This window comes from Hippocampus zosterae, chromosome 16 (genome assembly GCF_025434085.1).
Source record: "Hippocampus zosterae strain Florida chromosome 16, ASM2543408v3, whole genome shotgun sequence".
NCBI lineage: Eukaryota > Metazoa > Chordata > Actinopteri > Syngnathiformes > Syngnathidae > Hippocampus > Hippocampus zosterae.
In genome coordinates, this window is record NC_067466.1 from 6,615,945 (window position 1) to 6,630,021 (window position 14,077).

General features: G+C 39.5%; 2 protein-coding genes across 2 annotated transcripts in view; one reads left to right on the forward strand and one right to left on the reverse strand.

Moving 5' to 3' along the window:
- ei24 (EI24 autophagy associated transmembrane protein) overlaps positions 1–14,077 on the forward strand; it is a 78,697-nt gene that overhangs the window by 21,514 nt on the left and 43,106 nt on the right. The window lies entirely within an intron of this gene.
- igsf5a (immunoglobulin superfamily, member 5a) lies at positions 106–8,583 on the reverse strand. The gene is made up of 9 exons (XM_052047953.1): positions 8,398–8,583; positions 7,758–7,815; positions 5,323–5,634; positions 3,704–3,994; positions 2,480–2,599; positions 2,284–2,308; positions 1,810–1,907; positions 1,584–1,639; positions 106–359 (listed from the first exon to the last, which is right to left on the reverse strand). Exons 2-9 carry the CDS (start codon positions 7,801–7,803, stop codon positions 264–266), a joined length of 1,044 nt encoding a protein of 347 aa, XP_051903913.1. The 5' UTR covers positions 7,804–7,815; positions 8,398–8,583; the 3' UTR covers positions 106–263.

Consider the following 14,077-nt stretch of genomic DNA (forward strand, 5'->3'; position numbering starts at 1 on the left):
TTTAAGGGTCCTTTCGCTCATGGGCCTTCAAGAAACCTGACCAATTCAGTCACCCGTGTCTCCATTAGTGGCTAATAATGTACAGTGAAATAAAAACATGCATATTGTCATTTTATGGAGTTTATTTCAAGGGTAAATACAAAAATAATGTCATTATTATTTTCCAAATACACACGGTAAAACAGTGAAATTCCTGTAAAAGCCAACAGAAGAGCCGGACGTTTGTTTGTTTCGGTCTTTGGGGTTCAGAGTGCTCGGTCTTTTTACACAGTCGTCGCATGTCTGTGTTTTCTAAAGCCTTCATCCGCAATGCTGTAGCCATTTCCATTTTCTGTGCCGTTGTAAACAGCATCAGGCATCTAAAAAAACAAGAGGCACAGATCACATACAGTAAGTGAAACGTCGCCTTGCTGAAAGATCTTAGCATCATGTGTAAAATCATTAAGAAAAACAATTTGACAGCCAGTACCACTCTGCTCTCCAAACAAACCCCCAAAATATGTTACATATAACGTATAATATGTTTGTTTAATGAAATAAGTACTTCCATTTTTAATGTCATACTACACAAACCAAGTTGAATTCCATTCTGATTTGCCTTGTGAGGACTATTTTAATTCAAATTGCAAATTTGATTTCATCCTAACCTGCTTACGAGTCTCCGCGTAAGCATGAATTGTGATTATCTTTGTGTTTAATTCATATCGGACATTTGCCAACAGCTGTTTTTATTTGATGTCATGATTCACATATACCCCTATTTTCTGAGATGTTAAGGATCAAAATGATAACTGAATCATAAATAGTATGTGCATTTTTTTGTGCTGTCAATTTGAAGCATTGTCAACTGTTTTGCAATTATATTGCGATAAAAATGTAACAATCGACAGATTAATCAATTACGATTTTAACATTGGGCGGCCCGGTAGTCCAGTGGTTAGCACGTCGGCTTCACAGTGCAGAGGTACCGGGTTCGATTCCAGCTCCGGACTCCCTGTGTGGAGTTTGCATGTTCTCCCCGGGCCTGCGTGGGTTTTCTCCGGGTGCTCCGGTTTCCTCCCACATTCCAAAAAACATGCATGGCAGGCTGATTGAACACTCTAAATTGTCCCTAGGTGTGAGTGTGAGTGCGAATGGTTGTTCGTTTCTGTGTGCCCTGCGATTGGCTGGCAACCGATTCAGGGTGTCCCCCGCCTACTGCCCGAAGACAGCTGGGATAGGCTCCAGCACCCCCCGCGACCCTTGTGAGGATCAAGCGGCTCGGAAGATGAATGAATGAATGAAAGGATTTTAACATTCTACATTAAATCCATGTGCTTGTTATCAGAATTAGTAGCTTAAAGTCCTAATTGAATTTAAATACTGTTTGCTGTTACGTTCACAACGTTGTGAAGCCATTCACCCGAAATTCAAATATTAACTCATTGCTGTGGCTGAGATTTATGAAAAGTTGTATCCAAACACAGTTTCGGGAGATTTGCTCGCTGCAATGCTGCAGCAAGTGTGCGGAAATTATCTACCCACTGCTTTACACAAGCATTTTTTTTTGTCCATCAGGTCTATTGAAAAACAAACATACCTACCTCAAAAACATTGGAGCGAGTTGAAGCACTTTCTGTCAAGTCACTTGGAGTGACACCTGCAAACCAGAGGAGGGAGAGAAGTTAGTTGTCGGTGTGTTTGAATTGTGTCACGCAATGACAAATATTAGATTTGAAGTTACTGTTTCTGTTGATGATGATGATGATGTAAATAACAATCATGTGTGTAGAAAGTTTGGGTGGGTTGTTGTGTAATCCCCAGCCTTACTTTTTTGACCATCTGTCACATAACCTGCATTGACTTGACCTTGTTTCTGTCCAGGTGGTCTTAGTCCGCTCAACTGGCTCTGTGTCCTAAATCGTTTACTGGAAACAGAAATGGGAGAAGATATGTCACTACGGTAATTGTGCAACTACATAATACACATTGAAATCATCACAGCAAGGATCGGAATTCTTGTCACATATTTGAAGATTATTTTTTTAAATAATAGAAGAAATAGAGTTTTCAGAATGGGGTAGATTTGGGGTATACACAAGGACCTATTCTAAAATGGAGAAATCGGAATGCACGACAGCAGTAATGGAAACAATGAAGCAATCAATAAGAGTAAATGATTGTAAAAAAATGTTTTGTTTTGGTTTGTTTTTAATCTTTGTGGCCCTTTAAGATTTATATTTAAGTATCTATGGTATAGAAGTAATTCATCTACTGTAAAGTCGTGGTAGATTGGCTCCTTACATCATTTCTTCTTGGTAGTTGGGTTCTGCAATGAAATAGCAATATTATTTGTATCATGCTCTTATACTTAATATTTCATTATGATCAAGTGCAGGTTTTATCGTTACTTAATTTGTGGGAAAACTATGCAGTTACATTCTTATGATCGGCAACTAAGCAAAGTGGATTTTAAAACATCTTTGGCTTTTTGGAATACCTTTTTCTCTCCTGCGTTTGTAGCAAAAGACCATCCCATAGATGAGTAAAAATAGCAGAGCAAAACCTCCAAAAGAGCAAACCACAGCTATCAGGACTGTCCAGTCTGGAGGCTTTGGCACTGTCAAAGCAAATGAATTAACACTAAAACAGACTTACAGCTATGAGGTTATTATTTTAAAAAGAAAGGAAACTGTGTTGATGTGGCATACACCAGTCACAATAGATACAGTAGCTCAACAATTTCCGTTATCATTTTATTTTACATTCCTTAGGGTAGCTGGAGCCACTCCATCCCCTTGCTCAGCAAACAGTGTGTTAGCTTGGAGATATGTTGAGTGTTATCATTATGTCATGTAGACCAGCTCCTAAAGGGATTTGACCCAGCTCAATGAATCTGCCCAGTGTCGGTAGCCTGAGATTGTGACGCAACCATCACCGTGCTTGACTGTAGGCAAGACACAATTATTTCGGTGCTCCTCACCAAGGTGAAGCCACGAATGCTGGACAGATCTAGGCCAAACAAGTACTGTATACCTGTTCCACAGGCATGAAAGTTCATGCTTGTGCTGAATGTCATGGAAACATATCACTAAGGGTGGCCTCAAATGTGTTGCTAGTTATTTAGATGATACCGTATTATCCGCACTACAAGGCACACCTAAAAAGCATTCTATTTTCTCAAAAGCCGACAGTGCGCCTTATAATCTGATCCGCCTTAGATATGGGTCAATATTCAGATTTCTTGGACGTAGTATTTTAAATGCTTAAGCGCTTTGTTACAGCTGCAGCGGTTGTGAAGGATCCATATAAATAAAACTGTGTTGAATTGTATTGTATTGTATTGTATTGTATTGTATTGTATTGTATTGTATTGTATTGTATTGTATTGTATTGTATTGTATTGTATTCCTTTAGCGTAGCTCCATCTAGGGGATGCTTAACGCAGCCACAGCCGGAGGGAGTTCTATATAAATAAAGCTGTATTGTATTGTATTGTATTGTATTGTATTGTATTGTATTGTATTCCCTATAGCGTAGCTCTATCTAGTGGATGCATAACACAACCGCAATGGGCGTTCTCACATTGTTAAAGTCCGCAACTGTCGTAGGAAGTGGACTCGAACTGTTTCCATGTACTGACGCTGTTCAGGGTCACAAGTTCATGTAAGCACATCCCAACTGATGAAATAAAACATTTAAGCCTTGTGGAAGAATTTCTTACCAACCACTAGGTGGACCGAGCTGGATAGTGGCTTTGTTAGTGTCGGCAGAATTGCCAAACACTCCACGGTCGAATTTTTGACAGCTTTAAACTTCAGGACACTGGAGGAGTTGAAGGAATCTTCGTGAGCTACGTGAGTACTGTTGTAAAGGCTGCTATCCACTGCGCCACCGTTCAGGTTCCAGCTGACAACAGGGCTAGGGAACCAAGCTGAAGTCAGACAGTTGAAGTCCACCTCATCATCCTGGGTCACCTTCTTATCACCTTCCTTGATCTGGACTGTACCACTCTCTAATTGACAGGAACAGAAGAGAATAAAAAACATTTTGGCCCCATTCACCCTACAAACGTACAGTATGTCCTCTGGTTTATAGCGACCTATGTCTCCTTATAAATATTCAAGAACAGTCCTTACGATATTTGAATGAATTGAAATATATATTCTGATTTCTGTTCAAGAGTTGTAGAACATGATACGATTTTATGTTTTATTTATTTATTTTTAATGTATTTTAATGGCTGAGCCACTAACACATTCAACGAAGAGGATATCGAGTTAGCCGGAGGTGGGGGTACCTAGAGCCAAGTATTGACTCGAGTCAGACATAAGGCGGCAATTTTGCAACTTGCGACTTGCTTGGCTAAAACTTGGACTTTGGCTTGGACTTTGAAACACTTGACCTGACAAGTCTTTGCTATTTCCAGATGACAATCAACAACTTCAAAATAGTTTGCCATTTGCTTTATTTTTGACAAATATTTTGATCATATATTGTTCAATTTAAACCAATCTGTCTACGACCAGTGTTACCGATGCATATGCCAAAGGTTGTCCAGTTCTCTTAGAATCGGTCTCAAATTGTGCATGTTATGAATGCTAACATTCAGGTCTTAATAATGGGAGGAAAACCAAGTGAAGAGAAACTGTGATGCAATTAAGTCTAGAGGTATCTGGACAGTTTTATATACCACCAGAATAGACTTTAAAGAGTGAACTAAAATTTTAGATGTTTGGCCCCCCCCCAAAAATGTTATAATAATAATAATAATAATAAATATACATGACTTTTACCATTTGACCCTTGCAGCAATCATATGCAAGGTATTTTGATTGCTGAAGGTCTTCAGACAAAAGTATACACAGCCAAATAATTTTCACCCAACCAATAAACAATTTATCCTTTTTAGTCAATGAATATCAAAACGATTGGCTGAAAGTATGGTTGATTTGGTTGCGATGACGTAATGACTTGGTCATGGAGAAAAGGCTTGAGCTGCTTTTGCAGTATGCAGTATTTCTACAAACACTCTCATGCGTCAATTGTCCAAATACATTTTGAGCCCATGTATTTTGCACAGTAGCATAGCATGTTTTTGTGTCTAAACTTAAGTTACTTTATATTAACCCTTTCATGCACCCTGTAACCTGATAACGTGATAAGCTGTCCACTGTGGTAACCGCTGTCCCTGAAAGGGTTAAATCCACTAGGGTGGTAAAGCTGACAAACAAAAAAATCTCTGTCTTTCTCAAAATATGTCATGCCTATGGACAGTTAATTTGTCTCCAAAGTGAATTTGAAGTGATATACAGATAGTAGATGTTCGAGAATCTACAGTACCTTGCACATGGAGCCGTGCTAACTTGGAGCCGTAGTCTCCCTGCACTGTGCAGATGACTGGCCCAGCCTCCCTACGGGAGGCGTTGTGGATGGTGAACACCACGCAGGTGGTGTCCTCGGCGGAGCAGAAGGAGGCAGAAAACTGTCCAGAGGACGAAGATATGTTACCAATTTTCGGAACGGTGAGGACCAGAAAACCTCGGACATTCCATGTCATGACTTCCCACATTCCCTGCACCGTGGCACTGAATCGAGCATCTGAGCCCTTGAGAACAGTAGACTCGAGAGGCTCCACTTGGAACTGTCCCATCACTGAAGAAACAATGACAACCGGGAAAGCGGGAGCAATAAATTAGATGAAGAGTTCAGGAAACAAAACACGATATTGCAACGGGATACTAAGCAACTCTTGGATGTATCTAACCTATAACCATAATATATAATACAACAAATTGTGCGGTGATTAGGTTTCATCATGTTCAAAAAATGACCGACTCGATTACTGATTGTTGTTTTTGTCATCTAGGTAACATGTTTTACATATTAAATTTACTGAAAGTTAATTCAAAGTTTAAAAAAAATACAGGAAGAAAGGAGAGAGTGAGAAAGTGATAGATCAACTTTGGCTGAACTTTGCATTGTTCAAAACAATCACAGCTATGTTGAAGTTATTGCTTGGGACATGTTTGCCCAAGGTACCGGTATGTTAATACGGCGCATTGTGCGCGAGTGTGTGTGCGTGCGTGTGTTTGCGTGTGTGTGTGTGTGTGTGTGTGCGTGTGTGTGTGTGTGTGTGCGCATGCATTTTTTTTTCCCGAACAGAAACTTAAACCATCTATTAAATATCAGGACCATTAGAATTGATGGAATGTTTTGTTTTTGTGTGTGTGTGTGTGTTTTGACTTGTTGGGGCATGATAATCGACTGGTTAGTGTGCTGACCTAACAATGCAGAGGTGCCTTCCTGTGTAAAGTTTGCATGTTCTCCTTGTGCCTGCGTGGGTTTTCTCCGGGTTCTCCAGTTTCCTCCCACATTCCAAAAATGTGCCCGGCAGGCTGATTGAACACTCTAAATTGTCCAGAAGTGTGATTGTGAATACAAATGGTTGTTTGTCTCTGTGTGCCCTGCGATTGGCTGGCAACCAATTCAGGGTGTCCCCCACCTATGACCCGAAGATAGCTAGGATAGGCTCTAGCACCCCCCGTGACCCTTGTGAGGATAAGCGGATCGGAAAATTGATTGATTTGGGTTGTTTATTCTACTCTTATGCTATAAGAATGTGCAAAAGAAATATGTACCGGTACTCAAAGTGACCCCTGATTTTCAAACAATCCTCATGGCAACACAGTTGTCATGTTATCGTTCTTGAACACTGTCCAAAGGTAACAATTAACAGTTCTGGATAAAAGAGCTGCAGAAACCTGTTTGACCAGGTGTCTTTTTAATAAAGTGTAATCACACTGCCTATGGACTGTAATCTAGGTTTGAGGACTGCAGGCTTTATATGATGAATTAAATAATACATGTAGTAAGCATTAGTTGTAGAGCACTAGTGTCAAACTCAAGGTTGCCCAGGCACTTTATTTGGTCCACGGAGCAAATAAAATGTCTCTGTAATTTTTTTTTTCTTTATTTTAACAGATTTACAAGGAGTATTGATTTGTACAGTGTTCGTAGTTGTAGGATCAGGGACCAAGCCCAGCTGTGAGATGTGTCAAACTCATTTTTGTCGTGGGCCACACTGTAGTTACGGTTTGCCTTGGAGGACCGTTATGAATATTGGGCAACCATATAAATGTTTAAACACCTCTACATATTATATACACAGCACACAACAAATTGATGAAAAAGTAGTTTTAACATCAGAAGTCAAGAATAATGACTGTTATTGTGGAAATTTGACATTTTAGTTCAGACTTAAGCAAGCAGCTTAGAACTTGACATGCTTGATTTGCTTTTGCGGGCCACATAAAATGATGTGGCGGGCCAGATCTGTCTCCCGGGCCTTGAATTTGACACCTGTGCTGTAACGTGATAACGTGATAAGCTGTCCACTGTAGTAACCGCTGTCCCTGAAAGGGTTAAATATGACCTTGATGATTCTGCGGGTACCGCAGCTTCATCCCACATCAAAAAACGTGCACCTTCATAAATGTGAAAATGATTGGGAATCGTTCTTTGTTATTATGTTCCCTGCGGTGAGCTGGCGACCAATGCAACTTGCTCCCTGCCACAACCGCAAACTTAAAGACGGGTATCCTATCCTGTACAGGAAATGAATGCGTACTGTAAACAGATGGAATATTTGTGAGGTAGTACTTTATGTAATTTGTAAATTTTCATTAATATCATTCCCGGATCAAAAACAGTTACTCCGTTGCCCAATTGTTTTAAAATTTCACAAAATTGCATCAAATAATTGCCCTCAAACATACCTCCAGTTGCACACAGTATTAGCCAGATGCACAAATCGACGTCCATTTTTTATTCAACCTGAAAGATGCCAATAGAAATAATGTGAATGACTGTAGGGAAATACACTGTCATTTGAAGTATAAAATAGCACAGTAAGTTTTAGAATAAAAATCGTTTTTAGTCTTGAAGTATTTCGACCCAAACTGTAAAATGGAAAATGGAAAAATTTTGTTTTTTTCAGGTGATAAACCTAAACTGGAATGCATTGCGTACACATAACATCTACTGTTGGTTACATAATTGATCTCTGTAGACTGGAGCTACAAAAATGAAGCACCAAATTATTCTGAATGTGCTTTAGTTAAATGGGTGGGTATCTTTTATCTGGAAATAACAATTTTGCGCGTAAATTCTCAAATAAAATGTTCCAAATATTCATTATGCCCAATACTATGCGAGTTAAAAAGTTACCAGTTTCATTTGGGATGGCTGTACTTCAATGGAGAGTAAGAATTTGTCCTAATGTCTGAAAACATTCATGAGTTTTGTCTCTGACAATATTTCCATCAAGAAGATACCCACTCCACTAAGAGATTTTAAATTCAAAATATATATTTTTGGTCTTTTAACTGCACTTCTGTATCTCCAATGAACACTTACCTTGTGACCCGTCCTTCTGGAGTGTGTCATGGAGCTAAGCTTCATTTCCGGAAACACCAGCAGGTGAGCTTGCAGCTACAGATCTTTCTGCTGGGTCCAAGGGTCAGTGGCCATTGAAACCAAGCCCTTATTTCTCCATAGTGAGTGCAAACTACTAAAGTGCTCTGCTGCCGTCACACTGTGGGTGTGAGGATGGCATTTCAGAAAAGGCAGTCGAGGTCACATGAGTCTGATTCGATACTCGAGTCAACTGAGGTACATAAATCGACGCACTGACCGTCGATGAACTAAATTCAACTAACCATGCTTCAAAACGTGATGACGTGTTGTAAAACTGACCAACACTGCTGTGTACAACAAACATCAGTGAGCGTATCACCGGAGCACATGGTGACAGCGGAATATAATGCCATATGCTGTTGGGATTGTGTCATATTTTAACAATTTCATGCACCCTGTAACCTGATAACATGATAAGCTGTCCACAAGAGCAACCGCTCTCCCTGAAAGGGTTAGTTAGATGCTTTTTATTTTTTGTTCCTTTTTATCACTCGTGTAGAATGGCACTGCATCAAAGAGGATTGTTTCGAACACATCTGTAGCAGCCTGCAGCCATTAACACATTTGATGACGAGTATCTGGTATGGCGTTCTTTTTTTTTGTTTTGGTATCAAAATGGATGCCTGGTTTTCACTTCTACCAGACAGTTCTGAAATTCGGGGTTAGAAAAAAGTGTAGTATTCATGTCTAGTGGTTGCATGTTCTGTGTGTGCTTGTTTCCCTAGGTTCTACAAGCTTTTGTTTTTTCAGCAAATGCCTTCTTAAAATAAACTGAATCGTGTTCATATTTGGTTTGGATGTCACTTTTTTCCACGACTGCTCATTTCAATTTCAAATAAAATCTGTTGTGGTTTATTCATATATATACCGGTATATATTCGAATACTGTATCATGAAAAAAAGTTGATTTATTTCAGTTATACTCTTCAAAAAGTGAAACTTGTGGAATGCATACAGTCATTCCACACAGACTAATACATTTCAAGTGTTAATTCATTTTAATTTAGATGATCATGTTTGAAAACAAAATTTTAAAAAAATCACTGTCTCAGAAAATGTAATATGGATGTGTGTCAAAACAACACAAAACCGAATTGTCAGTGGCGTCGACTTGGTGATGAGTTGACTGTGGGAGTGTGTCGAGGTGCATTTTGGGAATTTTATAAGTCCTCTTTGCAGGCAGGTGGTTCATAAAAGACATCTAAAATTAACTTGTGGACGTGACACAATTGGATGTCGGCTTCGTATTTGGCGCCCAGGCCTTGTGTTTCACACACCAGTTTAAATTGTCCTCATTATGAGGCGTCTGAAATCTTTTGGCCGAGACACAAATGCTGCTATACTCAATACTTATCCCTAGAGGTCGCTGTCGGTCAATATTGTACGTATATAACAGTCTTTATAACAGGCATGTCCAAAGTCCGGCCCGCGGGCCAAATCCGGCCCGCGGTCGAATTTCATCCGGCCCTCGGCCCCCGTCATAAAATCAGTGCCGTCTGGCCCGCAGGTTGGGCGCAATGGAACACGTGTTGCATTGACTGAGGTCTCGTAGACTGGTGAGTGATGTTTCATAGAGTACTGCTTCCCTCTAGTGGCTAAATGAGTAATAGCATTTAGACACTAGAGGGCATCACTCATGAGTTAACAAGACATCACTCCGTGTTTATATTGACTGATATGTCATATTTCAAATGATCCTTGCAGTTGTGGATATGTGTATTGCTTGTTCATTTATTTTTAAAATAAAAATGGAAATGTGAAACAGACTGGCTTACTAAAATTTGTTGAACAATATTGTTGTTCAATGTAAAGAATGTCAGCCAAGGTCGGCCCCCCGACATTTTACCACATAAAATCTGGCCCACTTGGCAAAAAGTTTGGACACCCCTGCTTTATAACGTTTCCACTGTCCAGTCTTCTGTAAACGCGTGTGGAAATGTATTACACGTTTATTTGATTTCAACACAGCGGAAGCTAAATAATTCAATATTTTTCATATTATATCGGGAATTTATTCTGTTTTATTTTTTCAATGTAAAACTGTTTAATAAAGTGAACCTAAGAACCATTTTCCTCGCCTTTTGAGAAGCACCTCACATACGTTATTGAGATCATATATGTGCCAAATGGATTTTTACTGTACATATTATTGGGTCCCCTGGCCCTCATTCGTGATTTCATGAAAGTGTATTCTGAGCTGGAATGTTTCCAGACACAGTGAATATCATAATGGCAGAGGCAGGTAGACAACCATGAAAATAGTGGGGAAGGTTCAGTCAGCTACTGTATCCAGCAGCCCCTTATCCCCTTACATGTGGCCTGAGAATTGATGCAAATCTTGGCACCAGAGCCACCATGTCAGAGATCATCAGTCATAGTTTCATCATTTGTCCTCATCCATACATTGCATTGCATGACTTCATCTCCTATTAGTTCCAGCTCATCAGCCCCCTTTCTGAGAGAAGATAGATCATAATCAAATAGTTTATTTTCAAAAAATGCACACCTTAAGAGCTCGCTTTAATGTAGGATTATTTTTTGTCATGTCAGCTGGTGGTTAATCAATGGTTAAAGCCGACTAAGGTTTATTGTTACTGAGCTTATTAGACTGTGTTGCCACGATGGCAAGACTCCACCGTCTATCACACGTAAATTACTGCATGCGCTACACCAAGGCACATTCCTGTGACTGCTGAATAGGCATATAGAAAGCTTTTTTTTTTGCATGTTTTAAAATTTTATTTATGACAATATACAAAGAGGTGTGAGGAGCACAATCTAAGTTCGAGAATTAAAAAGGTAATTGTACTACAGAATAACTAAACTCTTTTTAGTTCCACATGCAATTTATTCACACTAACAGGAGATGGAAATATTTTCCAATTAATTTTATGTGTTGATTATACATTTGCACTGAAGATCCATACTGCCATCTGTTTTCATGAACACTGAATCTTTTGCGATGCTGTGCAAGGATGTACTCTTGGTGTGTATGGCCGAATGTTTTTTTTTTTTAACTTTGAATTGGAAGCTCAAATTTTAGATAGCTGCGATTGGCTGGCAACCGATTCAGGGTGTCCCCCGCCTACTGCCCGGAGATAGCTGGGATAGGCTCCAGCACCCCCCGCGACCCTAGTGAGGATCAAGCGGTTAGGAAGATGAATGAATGAATTTTAGATAGTGCTGTACGATAGTCGGGAATTCAATGACTATCAGCAAGAAAGCTCATATTTGGACATCTTGTTTGTGGGAAACAATGTTTTCACTTTACTTTGTAAGTTTCATTTGTTGATCTAGCCCTTTCATGCACCCTGTAACCTGACAACATGAAAAGTTGTCAACTGTAGTAACCGCTGTACCTGAAAGGGTCAATTCAGATGCCTAAATGCAGTATGGCACACTCTCGTGTCTATTTCTGAAATTGTCATTCTAATCTGAATGTTTACTAAAGTTCTCTCTATTGCCCTCTTGTGGTTAAGTACAGGTAACTACAGTATTCTAATGCCCTTGCTAACTCCACTTATTTTGTATAAGTGTAAATCAAACAGGGCTCTCCCTTGTGATTAAACCTAATTAAGAAGGGTCTAAATCAAGGATCCTGAACTCTTTTAGAATTGCAAATATTCATGCCAATCATTAAACCATTTGTCAAGTCAATAGTCATGGAACTCAATTCATTTAAACGTATGCCTTCGATTGCATCATGACACATGGCGTCTCTACATCATAAGTGCTCATTTCCACCACACAGTTCTCTTTCTCTTGCAACATGTCGCCGCTCCACATGACAGTTACAAGCGTCGTCACGTCGTGAATTAGACTTGTATCTCATTGCACCACTGTACAGTGCAGTACAAAACCTAACTTAGAGCTTCAACTGAAGCCTGTCGCCTCATGTCCGCTGACAGCATAAGGAAATGGGGGCAAATGGCACCAGCTGTGATGGAAGGGCTAATAGTCATGCACCTCAACAACAACGTTGTTATTTGAGACCGACATGTCTCCCCTCCGTCTCCAATTCCCCATTCATACCCACCAACCATCACCACCTCAGCTCTGTCTTTTCACATTTCCTCAACAACATTGTTTTATTTTTTTAAATATCTCAGCTTCAATCAACATGGGGGTGTGTAGGTGTCATGATCTTTGATTACATTCCAATCTGCAATAAAGTAGGCTACATGCTGTGTATAAAAAGCACTTTGTAAATGATCAGATAGTGTAATGCTAAAATTTAACAGGCTATATTTGTAAAGTTCAACATACTTTTGGGTCACTTTTAGAGTCAATTAACACATGTTATTGTTTCTAAAAGTAAAGTCTAAGACAGGGGTGCCCATTGCATCGATCGCGAGCTGTACCAAGAGCTCGTGAAGGGAGTTTTGGTCAATTACATGGCATTAACTTAGGCACTGCCAGCCCTCCCAGTTTTATTCTATTGATATATGTGCCTGACAACAGCAGTGAATTAGTTTTTTTAAAAAAAGGAGAGTTCCTCCTATCATCGGTTATGAAATTTGTCACTTGATTGACATACAGGGCAGCCAGTCATACACCTGTTGCATATCTCACGACACATGGGTGTATACAAGGGTGTTAAATGGCAAAACTAGCAGTTTTCATTTTGTTTTGTCTACTCGAAACTTAATTGGATGTTTCACGTATGTATGTATAGCCATGTGTAGCATTAAAGACATCATATTAATCTATAATTAATTTCATTATTTTTTTCATGTACATTCAATAATTTTAAAGACGATTTCAAAATAATAAAGCTAGGTTCATTAAATGCTTCACGAGTTAATCGTCACATGTGTGAATTTTGGGCTAGACTGCACAATGACATACAGTACATACACAGCTACACTGCATCTATGTCATTTTTCCTGAAAGAATGAAGCCACATTTTTTTCCAGCCAATACTATGAAATAAAGCTACCAGGTTAGATTCCACTTTTGATGTGAAAGATTCAGCAACATATGGTCTTTGTATGGCATGAAATACACTTTGGAGAATGAGTAGACAGCATGACAGACAGTAAAATTTCCTTGCGAAAAAACAACAACACTAAAACTGTAAGCAAACGCTAGGTGAAAGTTTTGTGAGCATGTTGCCGTGCATTATGTCTCATTAACATTAACGTGTAAATTTACACACGTCATTGAACCCATCATGGACATGCCCATGTGTTAAAAATTTCAGAAAAGTGAAATATATCAAAACAGAAGAATAGTTTTCTAAGCTTAGCTAATGAATGACTACCAATCAAACCACACAATTATGTCTTAACTAAATACACAATTATGCCGTAATTAAATAAATCTCCAAAGAGGAGCAGAATAAGAGGATGGGGGTGGGGGGGGGGGGGGGTCCGTGGAGGGGCGGTCAACACTCACACCCCGGGACAATTAACCTGCCACGCATGTTTATGGAATATGGGAGAAAGTCAGAGTACCTGGAGAAAATCCACGCAGGCACAGGGAGACTCTGCAATCAAACCCTGCACTGATGTCAATCTGAATTTTAAATACTGTGATGTCAACATTTGCTTAGAGTCAAATGTGACTTCCCGGTGTGACTCGGACTGGTACAGTACAATACAAAAACACAAGCTGAAAC

Excerpts from the sequence above, each read along its gene's own strand:
- igsf5a (XM_052047953.1), bottom strand. The coding sequence starts at position 7,803 with ATGGACGTCGATTTGTGCATCTGGCTAATACTGTGTGCAACTGGAG. Across the intron at positions 2,309-2,479 it reads CAAACGCAGGAGAGAAAAAG|AACCCAACTACCAAGAAGAA; the intron begins GTATTCCAAAAA and ends ATTTCATTGCAG. Across the intron at positions 360-1,583 it reads CTCGCTCCAATGTTTTTGAG|ATGCCTGATGCTGTTTACAA; the intron begins GTAGGTATGTTT and ends TTGTTTTTTTAG.